The 26,151-nt window shown below is 40.1% G+C and overlaps 2 protein-coding genes across 4 annotated transcripts in view; one reads left to right on the top strand and one right to left on the bottom strand.

Annotated features, from left to right (window-relative positions):
• Positions 1–17,676, bottom strand: part of OTOG (otogelin) — a 92,997-nt gene extending 75,321 nt beyond the window's left edge. The window contains exons 1-14 of the mRNA XM_054635073.2: positions 17,556–17,676; positions 17,388–17,448; positions 17,237–17,291; positions 15,997–16,087; positions 8,660–8,752; positions 8,280–8,434; positions 7,759–7,877; positions 7,061–7,266; positions 5,397–5,527; positions 4,448–4,554; positions 3,433–3,542; positions 2,499–2,624; positions 1,225–1,333; positions 320–366 (exon numbers count right to left, since the gene is read on the bottom strand). Of these exons, the coding sequence (XP_054491048.2) occupies positions 320–366; positions 1,225–1,333; positions 2,499–2,624; positions 3,433–3,542; positions 4,448–4,554; positions 5,397–5,527; positions 7,061–7,266; positions 7,759–7,877; positions 8,280–8,434; positions 8,660–8,752; positions 15,997–16,087; positions 17,237–17,291; positions 17,388–17,448; positions 17,556–17,607 (1,462 nt within the window). The 5' untranslated portion in view covers positions 17,608–17,676. The remainder of the gene's footprint in view (positions 1–319; positions 367–1,224; positions 1,334–2,498; positions 2,625–3,432; positions 3,543–4,447; positions 4,555–5,396; positions 5,528–7,060; positions 7,267–7,758; positions 7,878–8,279; positions 8,435–8,659; positions 8,753–15,996; positions 16,088–17,236; positions 17,292–17,387; positions 17,449–17,555) is intronic.
• A 3,079-nt stretch (positions 17,677–20,755) lies between these two features.
• The window catches only part of USH1C (USH1 protein network component harmonin), a 47,576-nt gene continuing 42,180 nt past the window's right edge, over positions 20,756–26,151 (top strand). Inside the window, exons 1-2 of one of the 3 annotated variants that reach the window (XM_077179871.1) lie at positions 20,756–20,925; positions 25,090–25,157. In XM_077179871.1, coding sequence (XP_077035986.1) covers positions 20,890–20,925; positions 25,090–25,157 — 104 coding nt within the window. In that variant the 5' untranslated portion in view covers positions 20,756–20,889. The remainder of the gene's footprint in view (positions 20,926–25,089; positions 25,158–26,151) is intronic. The other 2 variants (XM_077179869.1, XM_077179870.1) reach the window with 2 other exon arrangements.

Here is a 26,151-nt window from a genome sequence, read left to right as displayed (position 1 = left end):
CCGAAACTTTTCCTTGCTTTTGTTATGGAGTTCCTACCTGATGCCCAGCCAGGGTACCTGAACAGCTCCTCCCCCAGAAGGAGGCAAAAATATCTGTCATCTGTTTATTATAGGTATTTGATTTGTGGCTCTTAAAAACTGATTTTCAGAAACATTAACACATTTAACTGATAAGCCAGGCCATTTTAATATTTAATCTACTGAGTGTGTAGATTGAAATAATACCAATTACATAATGAAACATCATATTAACAACTAAAAGTAATATTTACTGAAGTAAGAATTGACTTGTCAAACAGTATTCAAGACTTTAACATACCTGGACATGTAAAATTTGTACAGATCCACTTTCCTCCAATGCAAGTGCTGAAATCAAGAGTATGAAATAAAAGTTTTCATAGTTTTATTCTGTGAATTATACACAACTGTCCCTCAGTTGCTCTTCCTGCATCTCTTCTCTATGGAATGAGCACCAAGTGTCTTGAGTCTTACAAAAGGGTACAACAGAGTTAATCAGCACTGTCTTCATGGCTGGAAGCTTGTCATGAGGACATGATCATGTGAAATTTCACCCATGCACCCAGGGTCACTATCATTTCTTTTTAGCTCCTTAATAAACATTAGAAGAGTTAAGGATTAATAATATATTAATAATAGTGAGAAGAATAAACACAAGTAATTTGAATCTTACGACTTTTAAAGATAAGAACTGTTGGGGGGAAGAAAAAGCTGCTCATCTGCAAGCTCATCCATTTACTGCAGTTAAGGTGATCCAATAAAAGGCACTTGATCTTCCTACAATTTTTTTCTTTCCAATTCATAAAATTGACTTTTAAATTCCAAAACAGCAGCTTCATGTCACAATTACATTAGGCTCTTTATGTCCAAGTGAGACAATACAAAAAGGAGAAAAAGTCAGTACAGTTTTCCTGTGAAGATTTTGAATTCTAGATTCTTTTTATTTTTAAGGGAGAGTCCAAAGTGAAAAACAGCACTAAATATTACAGTGTTCTCTGGAATATTTGTCATGTTCTCTTCTTCCACATTAATAGCTTAATAGTTTATCTTTTCCTTAATTGCAAAACATTACAGAATAGCCATTTTTTAAGTAGAAACAGGGAGCATTTATCAAATTTATCCAATTTCTAACTGAAATAGGCCTTGAAGAAGTCGTTTCTTATGATCATTAAAGGATTTGGTTCACAAGGTATTAAGAAAAATTACCAGTTATTACATTCTTCATAAACCACAGAACCCATTTCAAAGGAACTTCCATGGTGGTCACAAGGACAGTCCATAGGCTTGACACACGATCCATTTTCATAAATTAAGCCTAGAAGAAATAAAAGAACAAGAAAAAAGTGAAATATCCATGACAATGGCTGACAGAGCACTGACACTTACATTCAAAAACAACACCAATAGTCACTTCTGTATGATAATAAATCTTTAGGTTATTTGTTAGTCATTTTCAGAAAAAGAAGTGCATTTGAATTAGATTAAATAAATTATATTACAGGGATCAAGTCACTAAATTTCTTGATACACAGTAAACATAGAGAAAAAAAATACTTAATTACTGGGTGAGAGAGCAAGGAAACCACACACAAAAAACAACAAACACAAACCTACAGGCCATGCTGCTGTGAGTACATTTGGCTTATTTTCTAACACATTTACAAATCTTTGCCTCTATGATCCTCATTTTACTGATTTTTTTTTTGCTTTTTTTCCTTATTAATATAAATATTATTATTATTTTCTTACCAGAGGACCAGAAAAAAAAGGCTTTACCAAACCATAAAAGACAATTTACGACAAATATTATTAAACTTATAAACAATAAAGTTAGATATAAGAGGCAGGACTTGAAAATCCATCCATAACTTTCTCTGTCCTCTTTTAGATAGAATTCTGTACTCAACAGAAGCCAATAACTAGAGGAAAACTGGATATCAACATCTCCTTCGGTGATGAGGGCAACATTTTGCTACAGACCACACTGCTAAATACCTCACTTGGCAGAATAATACAACAACCTAAGAACCTCAATATCAACACCTGTTTCTGGCCACAGGAATGAGTTTTATTTATGTCATGGTTTTGAGCTTTTCTAAGCACCCTAACCAGAAAAAAAATTAAACAAAAAAACCCAAGCTACCAAAATAATCGACCCCAACCAATAAGAAACAATCAGCAAGCACCACAATCAGGAGGATGCCTGCCCTGTAACAACAGGACAAACCCCATTTTTCACTGAAATTGTGTAGCTCTACAGGTAGAATGTGGATCTGAGCCGAAACCTATTCCTACTTTTTATAGGGAGGAAAAGGCTCCTGTCAGTAAGGAAAACAAGGTCAGTCACCCACACTGCTGGCACTCAGTTTATAAAGAGCTCCTGCTTTTAATCTAGGCAGGTCAGAGAGGGATGCAAACCTGGGGAGGAACAGTCTGAACGTTGTGTGGAACCAGGTGTGTACCTGAGAAGCAGAACTCACCATCTGGGCAGTAGCAGCCATCAATGCAGTGGAGCTCACTGCCAATGCACTGGGATTGCTGGTGACATGAAACAGGGCAGCAGTTGATGCATTCACTGTAGGTCAAGGGTTCAGCACACGTAATGACTGAAATGCAGAAACAGGCAGAGAAATTATAAGGTGTAGAGTTACTGTCACAGGGCACCAATGGATTGCACATGTTCCTTTCAGGGATCTATTTTCCAGCATGTCAGTTGAGTATCTGTTCTCTAGATAAATACTGTCTAAACAATGGCTTTCCTAACACACAGAACTGGAACATATTGATATTTTCTCTATTAAAGGTGCATTAAGAAGGAATAATCTTAAATCATGCTTTCTCACAACAGAGCTATTTGGATTCTCAGACCATCATCAGAAGCAGTCAGGACACCCATTAACAGAGATTTTTTGGAACCACCCTTCCGTCATAGATGACAAAGCAGTTTTGATCCTGTGGTCCAGGCAGGCAACCAAATTAGACAATCTCTTTCAAACTTACATTACATGACTTGTAATGTAAGTGAAGTCTTGTAATGTGAAGTCTTAGGCAAGTACAATTTAAATTTGATTTTAACACTTGTGACACACATTTTATATATCACAAAGCCATGAAGACTTGGCAATATTTAAAAGAGTAGCTCTGAAATGAAAATAAAAATGGTTAATCACATTAACTTAAAGAATCACATTGTAATAAGCTTAGTTCTTTAAAAGAATTGCACAGTAAAAATTGCACATATTAAAGAGAAAATCCATTGCATTTATGTAGCCTTGAAGTGAGTCTGACTAACTTGATCGCTTCATTAAGAATTACATGAATCCAAAATTGGAGAAAGGCAAAGAACTGAAACAATGAAGGGCAGCCTTTTCAAACCACAAGGAGCATTTCCAAGTAGAGGAGCAGAGGCATTACCACACTGCTGGAAGTGCACACGCCATCCATGAAGTGGCTTTCCTGCCTGGGCACACGCCCTGGCGTACTCAGTGAGCGCTCGACACCAGGTTGCATCATCAGCTGCTGACCTTACACAAATAAAAGGTGACACATTATTTTGCACCTCCATTCAAGCACACACTCATAACCTCATGAATGCTCCTGCACTGCATCCAGCCTTGCTGTTTGAATCTATTTTAACAGTGTTCTAAGGTACTGTGCTGTTGGACTAGGTTGAAAGTCTTAAAAGGATAAAAACTTTCTGCCACCTGTGAAGAGAGGCCATCAGTATAAGTATCAATACATTAAGACCTGACACTGTTTTCCTGAATAAACCCATAAAAGCCAGATAAGCAGCAGTTATAAAGAGACTTCAATAAAGCTCTTAATTTTTACGTAAGTAATATCCTGCAGAAGAGTCACAAGAAGGAAGTCTACAATTTCTACCAGTGAGCCAGCAGCATACAAGAAATGGAAATTAATCTTCTGACCTGCCTTATTTTTTTTAAATTTTACTAGTCAAAGCTGCTCAGACCAGGAGTATAGCAATTTTAGAAATGTTAGTATAAGTTCAAATGGTTATCAAATTCCTCTTTTCAATGGATTACCATACAGCTTGCAGAAGCCAAACTGACCCATCAACTGTGACATTTCACTATAGGCTTTAGAATAGCAGAAAGCACCTAAGGATTTTGCACATTCAGAATCAAAACAGATGACATATTCAAGGGAGACAGACTAACACAACTGGAAAATATCTGGGCCTGAATTTGATCATTCTTATACCAAAGAAAATAGGAAAAATCCCACAGCATTGCACGGTGGTAAAACCAGAACAAGAGAGAAAAGCAAGAAAACAGAACAATGTTAGATAAAAACTTACATGCAGAGAAAGTCACAAATCAGTTCCTTTGACATTAATAATTAATTCTTATGATAAAAGGACCATGGGTTTTTATAACAGCTTTGGCATTCGCTAAAAACATTCACTTACATGCAGAGGTCGTTTGTGCAGCTTGCCATAAAAGAAAGAGGACTCACATACTCATGACATTGTTTAAATGGGGGATGTAACAGGATATTACACAGAGCATATGCCCTCTGAAATGAAAGAGACAGCTGTTATAATGAGGTTTGCAAAAATAAATATAAGCAGAATAAAATAGAATGCTGTGGAAAATCAGAATAGACATCTGCTGTGTCTAGGAATCACTTTCCTCTCACCAAACAGAAGTAGAGTTTAGCAATACATTGCTCTCTATGTCAGAGTTTCCATAACATTGAATCTTTCATCCAAGGTCACAGCAGTGCCCAAAAAGGGCATAGATATATTTGCAACTAAGCCAAGACAACCTGAAAAAAGCCTTCTATTTAATTGAATTACACAGTAAAAGGCAAGAGAAATAAACCATAGCTGGCACCAGCTTTTGTTTCAAAGCACTTTAATTTAAGGATTATATCCTGAAAATACTAATTAAAAGGAAAAACTACTTCAAAGGCATGGAAAAAAGCAACAATAATTCTCTTTTTAAACATTGGCAAACAATGACAGAGCAATGCTCTGACTCTGGTTTTGCTTCCCTACTTCTGTCCTTCCTATGGATAAGTTCTAGAAGAATCATGCATTTTACAACTTGTGACTCATTCAGCTTCATAATCAAACAGTTCTATTGGCTGCTATGCAAACAGTATAATATTTTAACAGATCAAGATTTAAATACAGCAGAAAGGGGGGGCAATGGGGTGATGAGAGGACAAGGTAAGACCTGTTGCAGCAAGCATTTTAATTCATCTCTCCCCAAAAAAAAGATGCAAATACTTCCAGTTTCCTTCAAAGCTTTAAATAATTGTCAAATAATTCATTGAAAATTCAAATTAAGTCAAATTCTTGCTCCAATTAGAATCACCAGCTATGTCAATAATGCTTTTGTGTTGACCCAAACCTGCAGAGAGTCATGGCTTTGTGTCAGGCACGGTGGTTCACTGAGCAGAGATTTGTCCCAGTCGGGTGTTCCTTGTGGAGGATTTTCCTGCCAGCTCTCCACGAATTCTGTTACATCATCTGTCAGTTTTCCTGGACAAGACACACACACAGAGTCACACACTGACTTCAAAGAATAACAGTGTTCCTATAGGATTTCCCAGGGAAACATTTCAATAAGCAAAGCACACCAAGAACAGAACACCCCACCCTTTCGTCTGCTAAGTGAATTAGCTGAAATCAATCTGGTCCTTTCAAGAAGCAGAAAATACTTCTAAAAGGAACTAGAAAAGTGGGCTTTCAGGTGGCAGAAAGCAGCTTAAGCAACTTGGCAAGGAATGGATTTAAGGGAGAAGGACCATGCCTGTCTTAATCCATCAATGGAATAAAGAAAAGGTTTAATTAAAAGCTTAAATAAATTAATAAATCAGACATAGGTTGATGCTGCCACTTTATAATAGAAAGCCCAACAGGAAGTCCAAAACCCAAGAAAGATGAGGCATTCCTGGGTCATTGCAATGATACAAAATGATTGTCTGAATTACTGAAATACAGGTGCAACTCTTATTTAAGTAGAAATGTCCCTCTAGGGTTAAACCAACAAATCCATCATTATTAATCACCTTGGGCAGGTGGTGACATTGATTACTGCTTGGATTACCCACAAATACATATCTTGCCACATTACTACTACTGCTCCCCAAGCCAAGTGGATAAAGCTCATGCACGGTGAATTCACTCGCTTGTGCTCCAAATGCAGATTTAAGGGATAGTGAGAGGAGAGAGAAAAGTCTCTGGGGAAATGACCCCTTGACCTTGATTTAGTGAGCAAAGTATGAGTGGGGGTAATGACTGTTAACAGGGCAGGGATGGTGCTTTCTGAAACTGAGGAGAATGCACAAACAAGAGAGGAGACCACAGCCACTCTGAGCTTTGAAGGAGTGCTCTACAGGAACATCCTCAGGTTAAAGAGGAGGTGCCAACAGATAAATAACCTAAAGCAATGATCCCCAAAAGTTTGTATGGCCTCACTTAGGATACTTTTCAAGGGACCTGGTCTTTTCCTCCTGTTTTGTTTTTTTTCTTACTCATTATATACTTGTCTTCACTCACTATTTATTTACTGAAAGGAAAGCCTTTTGGCAGTGTCTGAAGTTGACATTGAAAAACCACTGATTATTTTTGAAAGTGTTAGCACATATGAAATACCAGATCAAACAAGATTTGATAGTTTTCATTAATTTGATTTACTAATTATCAATTTATTTCCGATTGCAATACCTCAGGCTTCCACAGGCCTCAAAATTTCTAGAAGGGCGGTGAACATCTAAAAACAGATTTTACCTTTCAGGTCCCAGGAAAGTGAAGTACAAACACATTGTAGGTAATTGAGCATGACAGCTTTAAGATCTTCCTCCCTAGATCCCCACCTACATTTAAATTGTTCCTCTTCACTAAATATCATTCAGTAGAAATATTTCCATATAGTATTTTCCATTTCAAAAGCCACCCATCTTAAATTCAATCAGCATTACAACTGAAAACTAAGAAAGTAACATTTATTTCACCAGGAAAAAAAACCAAAAACCAACACATTACACAACAAGAAGTATATTAAATACTCACCATAACTAGTTTCCAGATCATCCTGCAGAATAGCATTATTGTTTCCACACAGTCCGTGGGTTTTGCCCAGGTACTCTGGTGCCATTTTGATGTACACTGCAGATGTACCATCCCAAGCCAGGGTAAAGGCATACTGGTGCCTGACCAGGAAGTATCCAGCTAGTTTCTGGATGTGTAAGTTTCCAGTAACATAAGGTAATTTTACTCTGGAACCAAAAATATTAGGTTAGGAAGTATAACCATTTAAAAAAAATAAAAATAAATATAGAACTATTTTATATGCATATATTTATATATCTATATTTAGATTTTATTTGAAATAAATAAAAATAAATATTTACACACAGAAGCCAAAATAATATTATGTTAGGAAATGTAACCATTAAAAATAAATTACTTGATGCCTTCCTCATACAACTGAAAAACTCTGATGTAAATATTGAATAACTCCACTAAACCAGACGAATTTGCAAATAACAGCAAAAATCATGAATGCCAATGATTATACTTAATTCTAAATACCACTAATTTAGGTATCACCTTTCTCAGACACTACTCTGTAAATGGAGAGTAATTATTGCAGCTCTGGTCTGGGTGCTTTTCAGCCTACCAAGGAATAACTTTACATCTGTTATCAAAAGGGTACCATGATATTAACACCAGTGTAACCACAGCATTAGAAACATGACTGCAATTACCCAAATCCTTTATAGGTGACCTCACTGCTCATCTTGATCTGTTCATCTCCAGAAAAGAATAAACTAATGGACCTTTTGCAGGAATAAGGAGAAGAATGGCATTCAGGATCATTATTGACCTGCCAAATAAAATGAAAGTCAATGTTTTAATTAAATTCTTTGAAATAAACATGTAACAGAACTAGTACCCCCAAAATCTGCATTTGGCATGGGAACAAGAAGCTTGGTCCCCCTCTTGTGGAAAAAACTGAGCAGTGTTTCCATAGCCATGGTCATGGAGTGGTCTTTTCACAGCTTTGAGTGAACAAAGCAGGCTTTGGAAGGACACACATCAGTCTTATTCCAGCTGTTCACACTCTATGCTATCATAACACATAGCTCACATCATGTTAAATATCACATCTAGGTTACATTTTACAACCCACTACTATAGTTTCAAGTTATTTTTAATCTCCTAAAATTATTACATTATTAGCATGTTCAACAACAGTTCAAAAGAAGGTAGAAGTGCCATTCCCTACCTGTATGGAAAAGCTCTGCTCATCTAATTCAGCATGTCTCACAAGGGCATATGTGGATTTCCCAGAAAAGTAATAATAGAGTCCATCAAAAGTTTCAAAATTATACTGGCCCCATGTCCTGCAGATGTGATCTCTTTCAGCACCTGTGTTATACACTAACAAAAGGAGAGTCACTTGAGACACAAGCGCCGGTTTTTTGATACGCGCAGGAGCTGAGATGGGGCAGCGCGTGCGACATGCTGTGAAATATAATGACATAAAAGAAAGGAGGGAGAAAATGCTGCAGCATGAAGGGAAGCTTTAGGCAGAGAGTAGTCACTGTAGCTGTGGGAGCACGAGTGCAAGCCCAGAAACCCAGTCAGATTTCTCTTTTTACACACCTGTCTGGCATCGCGGCCCCGTCGCATTAAACCGACTGCAGTTGCACAGCTCTCTGTACACACACTCACCTCCATGAAAACATGCAAGTGAATCTGAATGGAAGCAAAAAAAGCATGTAAAAAGTAAAGTCTGACAGGTTTTTTTCTTAAGACCCAGTTCTCTCAATGAATATAACTCTGAGAAGGAAAGGAGTTGCTAGCTCAGCAATAAAGTGTCCTGGAGAACCCAACCAGGCCCACAAAAACGAAGTGTGAAGGCTTCAACCCAAGTTACACAGCCAGATCAATAAAGCTATTGCACCTTTAGAGAAACCAAATTAAAATGTCAGTGACATCTGTTAGTCTGGCATGTTTTCAGTCCCCTAAGCAACAACTAGAGGAAGTGAACAAGTACTGCACCACAAAGAAGCCCAGAGCCCACATCCACACACTAGTGACAGCCCGTGGGTAAGCTCTGCCAGGAGGAGAGCAAGCTGCCTTACAAATATGTATGTTCTGATCCCAGCTGTGTATCTTCATCTGCCTGCCCTCCTTCCACCTCACAGCTTCCAAGTACACCATCCACAAGCACTTTCCACAAAGACACAGATCCCTGACTTGCAATGACAGGTTTGGGTTTGGGCTTGGGGGAGGGAGGTGCTGTTTTGGTTTTTTTTTAAATTTCAATTTTCCTTGTGAAGATCCCTATCAAAATATGACAAAAGTTTTCACAGTCTAAAGAAAAACGTGCACAAGCAAAGTTTCCTGTTACTAAATTTAAACTTCATTATTAAATCTTCTAAAAAATTGTGATCCATTTACTTATTTTGCTGATATTTGCTCCTATAAAGTTTGTTTAGGAAAGGATTTTCATTTTAATAATTTGCTATTTTACAATTATAAAAGTTTTTTTAGAATACAAACTGACATTGCTTTTGTTGCAGAAAGCAGATAAATTGCTCAGAAAAAACTGTTTCGGGAAGATACAAACTGAAGGCTCAGCTTTCTTTCTTCATCTTTACAAATACATTATTCTTGAAAAATAATCCTGGAATAGTTTGGGTTGGAAGGCACCTTAAAGATCATTTTGTTCCAAGCCTACTGGAGCAGGTCTCTCAAAAGCCCCATCTCACCTGGCCTTGAACACTTCCAAGGATGGGGCAGCCACACCTCTGAGCAACCTATTCTAGTGTCTCACCACCCTTATAGTAAATAATCTCTTATTAATAGCTTTAGATAATATACTATCTAAATTTACCCCCTTTCAACTTCAAGCCATTATCATCTCCATTTGCAATCACATTATAAACACGAAGTAATTATCTGAAGACTTGCAAAATATCCAAACAATTAATTTTGATTCCCTTACTTTCAACAAGCAGCCTCCCACCCTCCAAATAAAAAAAAAAAAGGAAAAAAAAGGAGGAAAAAAAAAGGCCATGCTCAAAAGAGCAAGGCAGGTAGACAAAGTAAAAGGCAGTGCTTCTTTGCCTGTGAGCCCAACTACCCTGCTGCTTTCCTTGCCTGGCCAGTGTCAGGTCAATAAAATAAAGCAAGCACCGTGCAGAAAGGTCCATACTCACCCTGACTGAGCCATCTCATTTACATGCTCACAGAGACCAATCTTGTCAATAATGCAAAAGCCTGTTCCTCTTGTCAAGAGAGGCAGACATTGATCTCTTTCATCTTGAGTGTCGTGAGACCTGTGTAACCAGAGCTCTGCTCTCTGTTCTTTGCTTCTCTAGGATTGTGCCCTGTTGCCTGTCTGGTTACAATAATGTGCAATTAGGCTGCAAGTCATGTTCCTCTGAGCTGTGGAGGAAGTTAGCCCCCTTTTGATGTTTCAGGTTGAATGATTCCTCTCTAAGCATGGCTCAGGTGACCTGCTCCAAGACATGTTTGTTCAGATTGTGCAAACAGTCAGCTGACCTGGGGACCCTTGCTGTCACTGTGAAGGATCTCCCTGGCTCTCTTTTAGAGAGAAAGGGTGTTAGCAGACCTGAACCAAAAAACCAAATTACTCCATCATGAGTATTTTCTTCTATATAAAGATCTCTTTTGTCTGTGTGTGTATGATTCTAAGAAAATACTATGATCTCAGCTGTTGTATTTGTTTAGATCCCGTTTTACATCACTGTTAAGTGCCTTTCCTTACACTGCATAGAACACCTGTGTGTGCAAACATTAGTTAACATTAAGCAGGTAGTGAGGAAAGCAGCACTGCTTCAGATCACATTTAGTGCTCCTACTGCTGTAAATGTGGCCTCCTTTAAGCATCCCATTCTGATCCATTAACACAGAAATACTTCCCAAAGTATTCAGAATAAATATCCTGTAACAAGGGATTCATTCTAATCTTTGTCATTAAAGGAATATGAGCTCTTTGAATAAGCTAACCCATATGACCACATCAAAAGTTTATCTCTCCCCTAGAAATGTGAGAAACATTTTCATACTTGCAGAAAGGGAAAAGACATCAAGACTAACTGAAAGTTAAATTTAGGTAAACTTACAGAAAAATATTTTGTCCTCAATTAACCTGAAAGCAGCACCTATTAAAAACTCCTCAGCTCCTCTTTCCCCTTTGACATTATGCCAGCTGAGTGCACTGGGTTGGAATCTGAAACTGAAAACTGGTGAGAATTTTCTAGCAGAAAATAGTAGGCCTAAGTGGCATGATTTGACTCACATAAGTAATAATGGGTAATAATGCCCCTAGAACCTGAAGATCACCCTGATAATTCCATCATTGCTGTGATGAAGCAACCAGCCTCAAATTCCTTATCAAATAAGACGAAGACTTGGGATCATCTTTTAACACAGGTCTGAATTCATCTCTGCTGCTCTCAGCTTTAAGACCCAACCCCTGTAATTACTGACCAGGCTGCAGCCCCATGGGCAGGGTTATTTTAGTCCCTTGAGCACATGGGCCTCCTTTTCAGTTCACCCCCCTTTTAAACCCTTCTATGAGCAGTAGCAGAACCTTGAGCCCATTACTTATCAGAGCCTTTGAAAAAGTGTGGCTGTAATCCAGCCCACATCACTGCAAGGGGTTCTGCAGAGCAGTGTCCAAGCTCCTCACAGAGACATTGCTTAGCAGCATCATGATAGCTGTTCAAAGGCATCTTGCATCTTCACCAAAATAAACATTTATCTTGAAGTATTATTATTGATACAATGTATTTTGTGGCTTTGCAGATCTGATATGGTGCACACTTAGCTTTATCTGCTTTCTTACATTACTTCTCCAATGATTACTTAAAATCTCTTGAATTTATTTCAGTTCCAGTTGAACTCTATATCCTGACGTGTTCATCCATGATTTGGTCTTCTGATCCAACATGCTCATTAGGAATAAAATAAGAAATTTATATAGTGTGGAGCCCTTCAGCATGAAGTGAGATAGTCACTAAAGAAATGCTCTCCTCTTGGAGCACAAGGACGTAGCTGCAAAGAAATCTTCTCCATGTACTCCACACAAAAGACAAGATACTAAATGAAAGAGACCTCTAAAATAAAGGGGTTTTTCACTTTCATTTGGGAAAACATCAGTTTTAAAACACTTGATTTTTGCTTTAACTATCACGTGAATACAAATGCTTGAGCTCAGGTCTAACCTCACAGTAATATACCACTGTCACCAGTACACTACAAATTCTTGAAGGTTTGTGCCTGATTTGTACCATCCTATAAGTATTTTTCTGTAAATCATAAAGTACTTCTTAGTGCTACTATTTTTTTCTACTATTTATAACACAGCATGAAAAAAAATTGCTCAATGCAAAATGGTAGACATAAGTTTCCTTCCAGGGCATTCATTACTAGATTTGCTTGGACAGAAAAGCTGAGTATGAAAGATTAATGTAGAAATCTGAAGTGATAAAGTTTTGCTGAAGCAAGATAGATACAAGATCCAGCCCATGCCTTCACTTCTTATGATTCTGCCTCAATATCAACTTCAGCCCAAGCAGCTTTAGAAATTTGAGGTCATTTACAGAAAGAGGAATTATATTTTTCAGAATTCTTTAAAAATTACACATTTTTAAAGTACCTATGAAAGATTTGAAGAGTAGTTCAGTTGAAGAGTCTGAAGGTAATCACAGTACTAAAATAACTAATTAAAAATCAAATCTTATTCTTAAATGGAAAGGTGAAAAAGCAAAGCAGATAAGAATTTGCAAGAAACCTAAATTAGATCTAGAGCCACACATAAAAGAGTAGAATATGTACTTAAAATGTAGTATTTGAGTTTTTGCAGTCAACTTGCTTGAAATTCTGTATTTTGTAACTCTGCATAATTTCCACTGCACATTTCTCTAGGTGCAAGTTTTCAGGTGCTCCTTCAGCTATGGGAGAATTAATACAACAAGTATTTCCTGCAATCTTTTTTACCCTTCAACTTCACAGTCTTTGAGAGCACCTGCCTGCAGGGGCACACGTTTTTCCCTAGCACACAAGCTTCAGCACGATGCAATTTTACAGGATGTAAAATTTTCCTCTCTGGGATTCTGAGGGGAATGAGATTTTAACCCTTCCATTTTAAGAGCCTTCCAGTTATTTTCTGGAGCCTTCTGCATATTTTCTGTTCTGGTACACCTCCTGAAATCAGTTCTCAAGCACACATTGTAAGGGATAAACATCTTCTGTGACTTCCATGAATTATGCCTGCTACAGCATTTCAACACAAGAAAATCTGTAGTGCTTAGAATGTTAAAAATTCTCAGCAGTAGCCTGAATACTTCCAGAAATAATTTGGTTTGCCTGTTCTAGGTTCTTAATACGTGTTAGCTCAGGAGTTTCCTGTCTGGGGCTTGGGGCTTTTTTACAAAAAAAAAAAAAAATTAATTGTTAATTGTTTGTTATTTTTTAACTTTTGCATTAATAAGATTTGTGTTGAAGGAAGTCAAAAGTTGAACAGTTACATAAAGAACACGTTAACTTCAATTATTCTGATACACATTTCAAATCCTATGTTCACTGGCTACAAGAAATTAACACAGAACTTTTCTCTTGGCATTTGCTTGTGCTACAGCAAATTTTTTGTTTCATTGACAGGTAAGACATAACATCACTTCCTGAAATGCTGTCAGTTGACTAATACAACACAAAGGCAAAGATATCTCTTGGCAAAGGTTAGTCCATATAAAACACATTGGTTTATCTTCCTATAGAGTCACAGAATGCAAGAAAAACTGGTACTGCAGGAAAAAATGACTGCAATATAATTTCATTATAATTGCAGTTCTACAAATATTTAAAAGAATAATTTTTTTTAGAGACATTGCTAAAGCAGAGAAAGCGACTGACAGGCTACCTTGCTGTTTTGGCTTGGGTTTTTTGTCATTGATTTGGGCTTCCATTTGTTCAGGTTTGTAAACAAAGAAGGTTTATTATTTCACATATCCACAGATGTTTGTAAATCCCACTCCATGGGCAGAGTTATCACAGCTTGCATCTCTCTTTAAATTGGAGAGACCAAAAGGAAAACTATTTTTCTCAGTATTAGGAGCACTGTACGAACAAGATGAGGTTATTTTTTTTGTTTGTAATACATCTTTCACACACAGACAATAGACTCCAACTGCCACACACTTTACTGTGATTTAAAAAGCAAACTTCCAAGCCTATGCATTCTACTGTTTTTAAAAGAGTTTAATAATGCCGATTTTATTTGTCTTCGAGTATGGGCAATCACTGATAATTTTTAAGACATGTGTTCCTTTTAAGGTGTGTGTTCAACAGCATTGCCTTTCCAAAACCAATACATCAGAAATGGAAAACCCACACTGAGTAGCTTTGCCTCACAGAAAGACAAATTAGAACAAAACCAAGAACTTCATACTGTTACATCTACAGAGAGCAATAGAACCTAATTCTTGCCATCATAACTGCATCCTCCTCTAGAAGCTTACCCATGTGATGAGTTAGCATGAGACATCTGTAAATATTTTACTCTCCCTAGCTCCACATTTGTTCTTCCATTTCTTAAATATTAGGGCTATTTAAGAAGCAATAAACTTCAGCACACAAAGCTTGACAAAAGCTCTTTAACAGAAGTCATGAAAAGGGTTTATGTGCATATTTTTTATTGCACACTTGAACAGTAACACATCCTAGAAGCTTTTTTCCAGATCTGAAGCAAAAAATGAAACCTACTAATTTTAATTAAAGAAATTTTCACTAGGCAAAGACTTAACCCAGGGAAACAAACAATTCTTATGACAACTAATTTCTCAGCATGATCTGCATATCTTCTCTTTGTCAGCTGCTTTATTCAGTATTAAAAAAAAACATAGCAACTTCTTGCTCAGTAAGATGGTGCAAGCCTCAAAAACAGAGGAAGTTTTATCAGTACAGAGTGCTAGGTTTCTAAAGCAATTTTATCATACAATAGCTATGATTTTTTTTCATATACTGGAGAGATATTAATAGGTAATAATTTTTATTTCAGCAATATTATGCATCCCTAAACTCTTGTGCCAATGTTCAGCTACACACTTCCCAAAAGCTTCAGAAAATACTGCGTACTGAAGACCTTAAAAGCTTTTGGACATGACACAACCCTAGTCACAATTTAAGAGTCCATTCCACATATCATCTTGCTTTTTGGGCTGTAAAGCTATGGGATGCAAATTGAGACTACTCCCTGTAAGGTAGGTCCCACACCCAGTGCAATCAGGCTGACTGCAGAGAAACTAGAGGGTTGGCATTGCTAACTAAAGTTACTCCAAGTTATTTTGCCTCCTTTGTACGAGACAAGCATGACACAGACCCTTCTCAGAATTAACACAGAAAATCTTTACCCTTTAGCAAAGGTATTTTAAGCCTGTCCACTTAACTTCTGAATACAAGATGAATCAAAAAACCAAATATGCACATTCCTCAAACAAATGCCCACTACTGCAAGCTGGAGGCCAAAAGGACCTTATCCTGGTAACCCATAGATAGTACACACAAAAAGCACCTGGAGGTTACCTCAGCAGAAACAAACAAACACTCTCCAAGTACAAAAAAGGTACAGGATAGGCAAGTTACTGATGTCTAAATATCAATCCACATTTTTAGATATACTACTATTAAAACTCCTTTCTGAAAACTCTTTATTACAAAACCTGCAGTTAGGAATAGTCTCCCAGATTATCAAATCAGAACCAGGTATAAACTTAAAGCAAGGTGAAACTCCATGACAAATTTCCATTCTCCTGTGTACCTTTGAAACCAAACAAGGTAAAGCCTCATTACCATTAAGGCCTGTATTATGTATTTAAGGTCTTTCTTTTTCTTCTTAAGAATGATTAAACAATGCAGAAAGTAAGGGACAAGAGAAGTCCCTTCATGTAGAAACATAAATAACTTACTGGGTGGTCCACATCTCATACTGTGAATTCTCCTGTTCCAGGACAAGGACATTGCTGTAGGTGAAGTGTTATGAACTGCCATTCCAGGCTCCTTTCAGAAAGAACAAAGAAATCAGCAGCTATAAACAAAACACCTAAAAGTCTCTCCAGTCTGTCAGTAAATGTACCATTTTTAGTAAGATCATTGATTCGTATTGGCTTGTTATAAAGTTCTCAAAAAACATATTGTAAAGCTAAAAGTATACTCTACTCAAGACTACAATATTTTCTCTTCTTCCTTCCTCCTAAATATACTCCTTACTGAAGATTTCTGCTCAGTAGGCTAGCCCAAAAAGAAACAAAAAGTTTATTACTCTATCTTGTATGCTTGGTGGGAGAACCTAAATCCAGGAGCATTCACTACTATTGGTGGTTGATTTGGCTACCTGTTTGCAGTTATGTGACATTTTTTCTTTGCTGAGCTTTTCCCAGAAAGAGCAGGGAGAAAGCAGAGGGAAAGGTGACTCCCTCTGAGGAGCCAGGAACAAGGACTACAAAGCAATCCTTCCTTTTCCCACCCTCGAACAAGGGAGCGGGAACCACACACCCTAATTACATTTCAGCAATGTGCCATGAGCGACACAGCCGAGTTGCCAAGACAAACCACATCCAAAAACCTGAGCGCTGAGCTGCAGTGACCCGATACTGCCAGCTCGTTTACCTCTACCGAGAGGCAAAAAGGCTCCCACAAAGCAATTGTTGACCTCAGCTTTTCCTCGAGCAAGGACACGCTGTACAACACATAACTTCTTGAACAAGTTAAAGCTTTAGACACAATCACACCATCTTTTCTCACTGTTCTAACACTAAACTTTCGTTCAGGATTGACAATCCTCCTGGCTGAGATAAAATACACATTCTAGAGCAAGTCCTGAACACCAAGGGCAGAACATCCCCCCAAATACAGATGGTATCACAGCAATGTACAGGTATATTAATGAGGAGCACGTTATCCTGATGACAACCAGAACACGCTGCCCTCTGTCCCGCACCGTCAGCCCCCTCAGAGGGATCTCCCCGGGCAGCAGCGCTGTGAGCCTGACACCACCTGAACTTATCAGCCCCAAGAGCCCGGGATGCAGTGTGGTGGATGCTCTCTTTCCAGGGCCTGCCGGGTGGGAAGCTGCCCATCCCAGCGGCCCGGTGTCCGCAGTGAGGGGCCGTGGTGCCCGGTCCCTGGTGCCCGCCCGCCGTTCCTCACCTGCGCCGCCGCGGCGAGGCCGCCCCCGCTCCGGGCTCCCGCGGCGCTGCCTCGGCTGAGGGGGGAGAAAAGAGCAGCGTCGGCTCGGTCCGGGCAGCGCAGGCACCCGCCCAGCCCGGAAAGGCCCCGCTATGCCCCGGCCGGCTCTTACCTGGGGAGCGGCAGGTCCCCGTCGGCCGGGAGCTGCGCCCGGGCGCCCCACGGAGACAGGGCTGGAAGGCAAGGGCGGCAGGTTAGCGATGGCCCGGGCTGCCCTGTCCGCCCTCCCGCAGCCATGCCATGCCATGCCATGCCATGCCCCGGCCGGCGGGACACTCACCTGAGGACAGCCAGACACCCAGCAGCGCCCAGAGGAGGAGCCGGGTCTCCATGCGGGCGGCAGCGGCTTCCCGCGGAGCTCCGGCCGCTACCTGCGCCCCGAGCTCATCCCGCCCGGGCGGGCGGGGCTGCCGGGGGGTTTATCCGCCCCCGGCCTAGCCCTGCCCCGGCACCCACCCCGGACACCGCCCCGGACACCGCCCCTGGCCCCGCAGCGGGTCTGGCTCTGCCATCGCCGCTCCCGCCCTGGCCGTGCCCGGCGCTGACCTCGCCGCCTCCGTGCATTCCCTTCCATTTGTCCGCCCTCCGCGGTTTTGGGAGGTTCGTGTGTCGCTGTCTCGGCAGCAGCAGCCGCGACCGCCGCTCTAAGCGGCCGCTCCGGGGCCAGCGGAGCCGGGGCTGCTCCCGCAGCTCCTGCGGATGGATGGGCACGCACTGAGCGCTCAGCTCCGGCCGGGAGCGGCAAATCTTGTCCGTGCTCAGCAGAGAGCAGTGGTCCCTCTGAAAGAGGTGTTAGGGCTTGAATAACGACAGACATAAGTGAGACATACACTGAATGCAGCAGGCAGCTAATGTACGGAGGGTTTCCATAGCTTCTGATAACTTTTTTATTTTTACTATAAATTCACACTCTGGAGCTCTCTTTGGAGCCTTTTCCATGTTTATTTCTCCTCTTTTTTCTTTCTTTTTTTCACCCTTTATGATTAAATTTGCTTCCTTTCATTATGTCTTTTCCCTTTTCTCTCCTCCTATCACTGTTACCTTTCCTGTTATTTTCCCTTTCCCATCTGCTGCTGTCTCTCTCCCCATCATTCTTCAGGTTTGCATATCCTGTGACAGAAGCTTTAGAAGCTGCCCATACCAGGTGAGAAACTGTCTCAGATAAAAAGGGGCCTTTTCTGACTGCTTTGGGAAGTCTGTTAACAGTAAGTCATTAAAAAGATCTCTTTTCTGCCTTTGTAATTTGTCCCTGTGGATTGTGTTTCTTGTGTTTCATTTCTAATGAAATGATGGAAAACTAGTGATGTTTTCACTGAGAATTCTGTTCTCTCCTGTAAGTGTTGGAGGGAGAATGCTTGAGAGAAAAAAACGTGAGGAATAAAAGATATCCTTTAACTTTGACAACAGCCTTTTCCAAATAACCCCAAACAAATTTTTAGAACTATGCGCTAGCCTCAGCCTGTATCTGCTCTGAGTGCAGCATGTGCTTGGCTTTGGTGCACTTTCACTAATACAAGTTATGTTAATGGAGGTAGAGAAAGTAGATGAAAGCAACAGGGATCAGGTTACACAACACACACTTTAATGTATTTCTTTGTTTCTAAATGAGCTGCTCACTTTGTTCATTTTCTCTTTGTGCCACAAGTAGCAAAACAAGAATTGAAGATAATTTAGAACCAATTTAGATGCAATTTGATTTCTTGCTAGGAAAGATTTCATTATCTAAAAATACTAAACAGTCATAATTGTACTATCTTTTAATACATGGTGCATTTGAAGCAATGAACACTTCAGAACCATTTAATAAATTTACTGGTTATCCAACTTCCAGTTTTGGAGCACGAGTTAGCTTTGTGGATTTGTTTGCTTTGTATTTGCATACAGTAGAGCACATGAATTTATGTAACAGCAGAATAACAGCCCACCAAGTTTGTCATCCTTCCTGCACTGTGTCCTGTACACGATGATTCAGAGCAGTTTTCACATCACCAAGTGAAGTCAATTTCACAATTCTTTACTACGTGGAGGAGGAGTTTCTTACTCCTGGGAAGTTTATCTGTATTATAAAAAACAGTTAATTTCTTTCAAGTGTACATAGCTTTGAGCTTGGATAAGATCTATTCCTGTGAAGCCTTCTAGAAATGATTGATAGATAATCAATGATTGTTCTAGACTATATGTAAATTTAAAGGCTCGACATGCATGGGTTCTTATGTCTGCTTTAAATTTTTTGTGTCTCCTCTCTCTTTTCAAATACAAGATAGTTTTGTTTTGCATGTCCATGGCAGAAATTCTGTATCTCTGTGTTTAATTCTATATCTGTGTGGAGAGACTAGCATTTTGGTATTGTGTGGTACTGGAACTTAGGTAAAAGTGATTTATGTATTAATAGTTGCAATTTTAAGAGAAAACAGTTTTCTGAAAACAACTGTATTTATTTGTATACAGGCTTAATATGCACTCCTCTCATATTCCTGACACCTGATATGATAAATGGGTAGTGTACATATGGCTTAAATGTTCCAACACAGCAAAACCATCTGCAAGTGCTTAGAGCAGTTTCTAAGGAGCCAGTGTAGCTTACAGAAGTTATCACACAGAAATGATAAAATAGAATACAGGGGGGTTTATGGCAGTATGGATTTCTTTTTAATCACACTTTTATATGCATTCATACAAGTTTCCACTCTGTTGGAAGGAGGAGAGGTAAGTTACCTGTCCTTAAGTAAACCCTGCTCTCTCTGGAGTTACGTGGTTAAAGGTGATTCTGCATGGAGACCAAGAGACGTGGGTGAGCAGGTGTTCTCCACTCACTACCCTCCTGATTGAGGAAATCTGTGATGTTGAACCACAGTAGGGAAAGTGGGAGAAGAACCAGCAAGACAAAAAAGTACGAAAGAGATTAGTCCAAAATAGGTTCCTCTTCAGGTGCACCGAGCTTGATTCTTCTGCAGTTACAACAGCCACGTCAGAGGCTGTATTTGTAAGCAACAACATTGTGGGAAAGACTGGGGGAAGTCTGATCTAGACCATGAGGAATTAGCTTCACTTTGCTTACCTAAAAACAAAGAAGTTGAGATTATTTGCCATACAACAATTTATTGAAGCATTTTTTTTCTGTTTGTTTGGGCCTAGATTGTTTTTTGATTGGTTGTTTTGTTTTTAACCTGGGTGTTAATATGCTTTAAAGTTCACATATTCGTGGTTTCCTTGACTATTAGTGTTACTGACATGCATGCATACCTACAAATACAGGCGAGAAATTGGTATGGGAGCTGAGTGCCGTTTGAGGAGAAGAGCTAGTTGTACAAACCAGCCCAGGGAGAAGCCCGGACAGCACACCGCGGGGCAGGGGCCGTGTATGGAGGGATGTTTATTTTCCTTTTACTTTCTGGGCCGTTCCGGCCTCAAGCCCAGCGCGGGTAGCGGTGCCCGGCTGCTCGTGCCCTGCGATCTCGGGCATGCCGGAGGCGGCGGCGGCGGGCGCGCCTCTCACCGCCCCGGGGCGCGGCCTCGCCCGCGCAGCCGCCCCGCGCATTGCCCGCACCGCTCCCGCGCATTGCCCGCACCGCTCCCGCGCATTGCCCGCACCGCTCCCGCGCATTGCCCGCGCCATGGAGCGCCGCGTCGCCCGAGAGTTCCGGCACAAGGTGAGGCGGCGGGGCCGGCCGGAGCGGAGGCTGCGGGCGGGCGGCACGGCCCCCCCAGGCGGGCACGGCTGTGCCCCGGTGAGCCGCGGGGCAGGCAGGGAGAGGCTCAGGGACGTTGCACTGCCCTGCCACCGGCGCGGGTGGCAGCCTCCTGGGACGGGATGGGTGCTAAAGGCCTTGGAAAGAGAGGGAGAGAAGAGGATCGTTCCCCAGTGCATGAGCTTTTTCGGGGCTTAGAACAGTTTGTTTTGTGCTTAATGCCCCGTTGGAGCCGGTGGTGGAGTCCAGGCACTGGCAGTGCCCGCTCAGCCCTGCGCGCACCCGGCGGGGCTCGGCCCGCTCCGGTTCCACCTTAACATTCCCCGGCGCGGTTGTGCGCTCATGTGCGAACGTATTTGATACATGGAGCGGCTCGGGCTGCCTGGCATTTTGTCGTTTTGTCATTTATCCGGTTAAATAAGTGCTCGGCAGAGCGCAAAATTGTATGAGCGAAGACCGCTCTAAAAAGCTCTAATTAAGGAAAGGAGGAGGAAAATAGTTTACATGTGTAAAAGATGTTTTTGCCAAGCCGTTCAGGACTCTCTCTGATTAAGGTTTTCTGCAGTATTTTGCGAGGGTTGTTTTGTTTTGTGAAGAAAGTTGTGGTTGATTTGGTTTTTTATGGGTTTTGGGGGGGGGGGGGGGGGTTGTTTTGTTTTTATCAGCTAGGACGTGCGACTTCCACAAAGTAATGTAATGTTTTAGAGAAGTATCTGCCACCTGATAATAATAAACACATTAACCAAAGGATTGTTAGGATAAATTAGAGGGACTGCAGAAACACTTCTGTATGTCAAATTGGAGTTCAAGAACATTAAGGACCTGGATACTCCATCGTGATGACTGCAGCCATCTAGCACATTGTTTCTGCCTTGCTCCCTATTACTGTATAACTCAACAATGGGTTGTGCAACATTTCTGTAAAGACTCTTGTTTCTAGGTGGGTGGTTACTGTCTTGAACTTTAAACCTTCTCCCTTTCATTGCTGCTATAATTCATAAATCATTCAAGCCCCACCCCGATAACGAGAGATGTATTGTCAGTGTTGCTGCAAACAGCTGGGATGCAGGTATCAGTGACAGCTTTATCTGACTTAGAAGACATTGAAATAGGTATTTTCTTATTTTTATTTTGCATCATCCTGCTTCTAGTGACCTCTGCAGCACCTACAGTCTTGGATGCTTACTTTTTCTGTGACATACCAGTGAAGATGCTCACTACAAGATCTCAATTTCCTCAGTTAATGGCAGTTGTCTTACTTAACTTTTTTTCTGAGTTTCTTTTTTCCTCAGCAATTTTAATCAGTTTCCCTATCAACCAAGCAACAATGTAAAATATGCTACATATCCAAACCAGTTTTTCCCTTTCCTTCAATAGTTTTCCAAAATCTGTCTAACTTAAACAGGACTTCATACTCTTCTTTGGTATCTGGCAGATTGGAATAGTGCTAATATATTGCATTATCATCATCTGAACTTTTTCCACACCAAAAATGTGCTTTTTCCTCCCCACAGCTTCTATTCCACTGAATTAACTTAGGTAGACTTCTTGACAGACTTCATTTTTTTATGTGTGTAGATTGGGTGATGATTTTTTATTAATTTCTGTAGGGAGACAGAATATAAGAAAATAAAGATCATGTAAAAAGTAATCCTACCCCTAAGGAGTTGCAGCTGGGCCAATTATCAATGATTAGGAGCAGGCCTGACTTTACCAGGCCACAGCTGTAACCAGCGAGAAGAAGAGTGCTATAAGAGAGTGGGTGGCTGGGTGAGAGGGGAATTGGAGTCTGTTGGCTGCTTTGTGAAGAGGGAAGAGTCAGTGCTCTCAGGAGCTGCCCAGAGAAACACCCAGAAGGTATGGAACCTTTGTGATAAGGAGACAACAGTATGGAACCCCTGTGATAAGATGGCAACAAATTTCTATGAAAAACAGTGCAGTGTATGTAGTGAGAAGTGGAGCATGAACAACTCTGTATTCTAGGATTATCAATGATACAACTAATACAAGACTCTTTAAATAATCACTGAAGGGTTGAGGGTAGAAGAGACACCTGGAGGTTGTCTGCCCCAACCCCTCCATGCTCAGGGCCATCGAGAGCCAATTGTCCAGTGCCGTGTCCAGATGGTTTTTCTAAAATATCCTTGATTTAACAGGTGTGAAATCACCTATCCCATGACTCTACAGTCATTTCCTTGAGAAATAGATACTAAAATACTTCTGTGATCCAAGTTATACCATGTCACTGCTAGTTTATTTTTTTTTTAATAGTGGGGGGATGATATTTTAGGATTTATGAAATTAGAGTCAGTTTTTAAAGCTGATGATAAGTCCAGGTAAAGCATGTGTTTTCAGTGAGATTTAACCTCAGGTAGTTAAAGAAATAGGGAAATGGCATGAGATGCAGGTAGCTATGATGCAGTGATAATTGATGGAAGAGAAGGCAGCAGGAGGAGAATGACCCATTAGTAGGAGTGGCCCAGGATGATTAACCCAGCTGTAGCATTCTGAATATATTAGAAATCACCTGGGTGTTGGGTTTGGTCAGAGGAGGAGGAAGTTGCTGGTGTAGGGTGAGAAGTGCAGGAGTCAAACAGAAAAACTGAATATTTTGTCAGAAGAAATAGCAGAATTTAGATGTAGCCCTCCATTTTCTGAGAGGAAATGAGGATGTATCCAACAGTAAGCATATTAGGAGAAAAAATGAATATTGTTAATCTTTGCTTTCTCTGTCAGGAAAAAGAGATGATGATGGTTTGGCCCTTTGCTGTGTAGGGTCGATGCACTTAAACATTTAATGTTCTTTGTGAGAGACAGCTCACACAGTATCTTAGCTGGCCTTGGGGATTGAGCTCTGTATTTTACATGTTAGGGAAGTGAGAAATGGATGCTGGAATTAGTTGTACCTTGAGTTTTACCTTTACAATTAGCCTTGCCTTGAGTCTGTGCACAGTATTGCTGAAGTTTTGATGGCAAATATTTTATTTCCTTTTAAGACAGACTTTATCCTATGTGTTTTGAAATTCATGGTGAATAAATGGCATTCACTGGTACAACTGTAAAGCAATCTTGACCTGCATGTAGCTTTCTGGCCTTTAGGTTTTGAAAGTGTCTTTTTCCAGAGGAGGCAAGTAACAGAAAACCACCTGAATGTGAGGTCTTGCTGGCTTTAGAGAGCCAGGAGGTACAAGTAATAGAAAACCACTAAAGACTTGCTGGCTTTAGACAGCCAAGTAGGACAAAAGGAATATGAAGCATGTATTTAGTTTAGAACATAATACAAACCATTGCAAACCTGGAAAGAAAGGGCCTTTCTTTAAGTATGCAAATTGCTTCTCAGTCTTCACGTCACAGTAATATTACCCTTTAGGTCAGATGTAAATTGTGTTCCTAAACATCAGGCTTGTCCAGATGTAAAACTGATGTGATGTGACCTCTCACTACAAGTAAGATTAGTGGGGGTCTTACTATCATTGAATACAAATTGAACTCCTCATGTAAGAATTCAGGTTTGGTTTTCTTTTGCTTTAATTTACTGTAATTATCCAAGAGCAGGCATAGTAATATGACACTGGTTTAAGTAAAGGTACTATTAGTGGGGGAGGAAAGAATAACTAGCAAGTTCTATCAGTTAAGAGCTGGAGCAAAGAGGAGCAGAGGTGTAGCAGTTTGCATAATGCTATAAGTGAGCTCCTGAAATCGGTGGTTTGGACGACAGCACAGAGATTGTATCTCAGCGCGGTGGTTTTATCTGTGACAGCATGTGCTACATTAATGAGTGGCCAAAAAGGTTTCTGAAGACATTTATTCAACAGTACAGTGATTATCAGGTAAGACAAATATGATATTACTGAAATGATACTACTGCTGAGGGGAAATGTAGCATACAGAGTGTATCAGGATTCACCACCTTGTCTAATTGTTGTCATACTAATTTTAGAAAGTCTCATTGTAAGCATAATGTTGTGAGGTAATGCTCTGTTGCCAAAACATGTTTACCTTTAAAAAATTCTTTTTCCTTAATGGAACTTTTGCTCTACAGCTTAAGAATCTGTGAAAGTCTCTCGTGTTCAGTTTTTGGGGCTATTAAGTCAGAGATTAATGATAGTGTCTTTGGGTTTTCAGGTCAATCTATTAATTGACAATGAAGCGGAGAAGGATTACCTTTATGATGTGCTGCGGATGTACCACCAGTAAGATCTAGCTTTATATATGTTGGTGTGGGATTTTACTAATCTTTTTCAATTTGAAGAATTAATATTCATGATTATTTAAATAGTCTTTCTATGTGCTACTAGAAAAGTAATTGAAGTAAGAGGTTTTTATCCTGTTTAATGAGATCTTGTGGTTTCGCAGCATAACCTGCAGGCAGAGAAGGAGCATGTCTGTAATCACTTATAAAGCTACTTTGGTTTCATGACTTGGCAGTTTTTTAAAAGAGTTTGGTGGATTCATATCTGGGGGTGTGTGGGGGGAGGCTCCTGCATGATAAAACTGTTCTTAGGAAACAGGCAGAGAGCATTAATAATGTTCATTAGTATTTCAAAATAGTGCTTATTTGTTTGATACAAAGTTTTCGCTGGCATCACTTTTTAAAGATTTTTTGCTAACTTTTCAGATAAAAACTTTGCAACTGTCCTTCACAAAGCTGGAAAAATAAACTCTTAGAATTTGTTTGGCATGTTTAATGACTCTGGCTTATTAGAACACAATGGTAAAAAATTGGAAAGGTGATAGGCCTATTAGCAACCCTTTTGCTGAACTGGTTTAAACCACATTTGCCTCAGACTTGTTTCATTGCAAATTACATCAGCCCATGATCCATTGTTTTTCAGAGAAGATGAGAATATATTTTCCATTGATCATAGGCAAGTGGCTCTTTTAGACATTGTTTCCATTCATATTGTAATTAAAAGCTTCTCAGCTGAGTGAAGTGTATATGTTTCCATCTGATGTTTGTAGTTATGGGAGTATTCAGCTGCATATCTGATTCAGTTTCACTCAGGGCTGTCTAATTGCTTTTCCATTCATAAAGACTTTGTTTGGAAAGCCAGTTGGTTCAGCAGATCTGAATTATTTAAAATCTTCTTGCAGTTACAAAATTAACAATGCATATGACAACTTTTCTTCAATTTCCACAACTGCAATGTCTTGGGCAAAATTTGCAATATCTCTTTGAACATACAA

The sequence above is a fragment of the Agelaius phoeniceus genome, chromosome 6 (genome assembly GCF_051311805.1).
Source record: "Agelaius phoeniceus isolate bAgePho1 chromosome 6, bAgePho1.hap1, whole genome shotgun sequence".
Lineage (NCBI taxonomy): Eukaryota > Metazoa > Chordata > Aves > Passeriformes > Icteridae > Agelaius > Agelaius phoeniceus.
The sequence above is the reverse complement of the archived record's forward strand: the minus strand, read 5'-3'. Positions and strand labels throughout refer to the sequence as shown.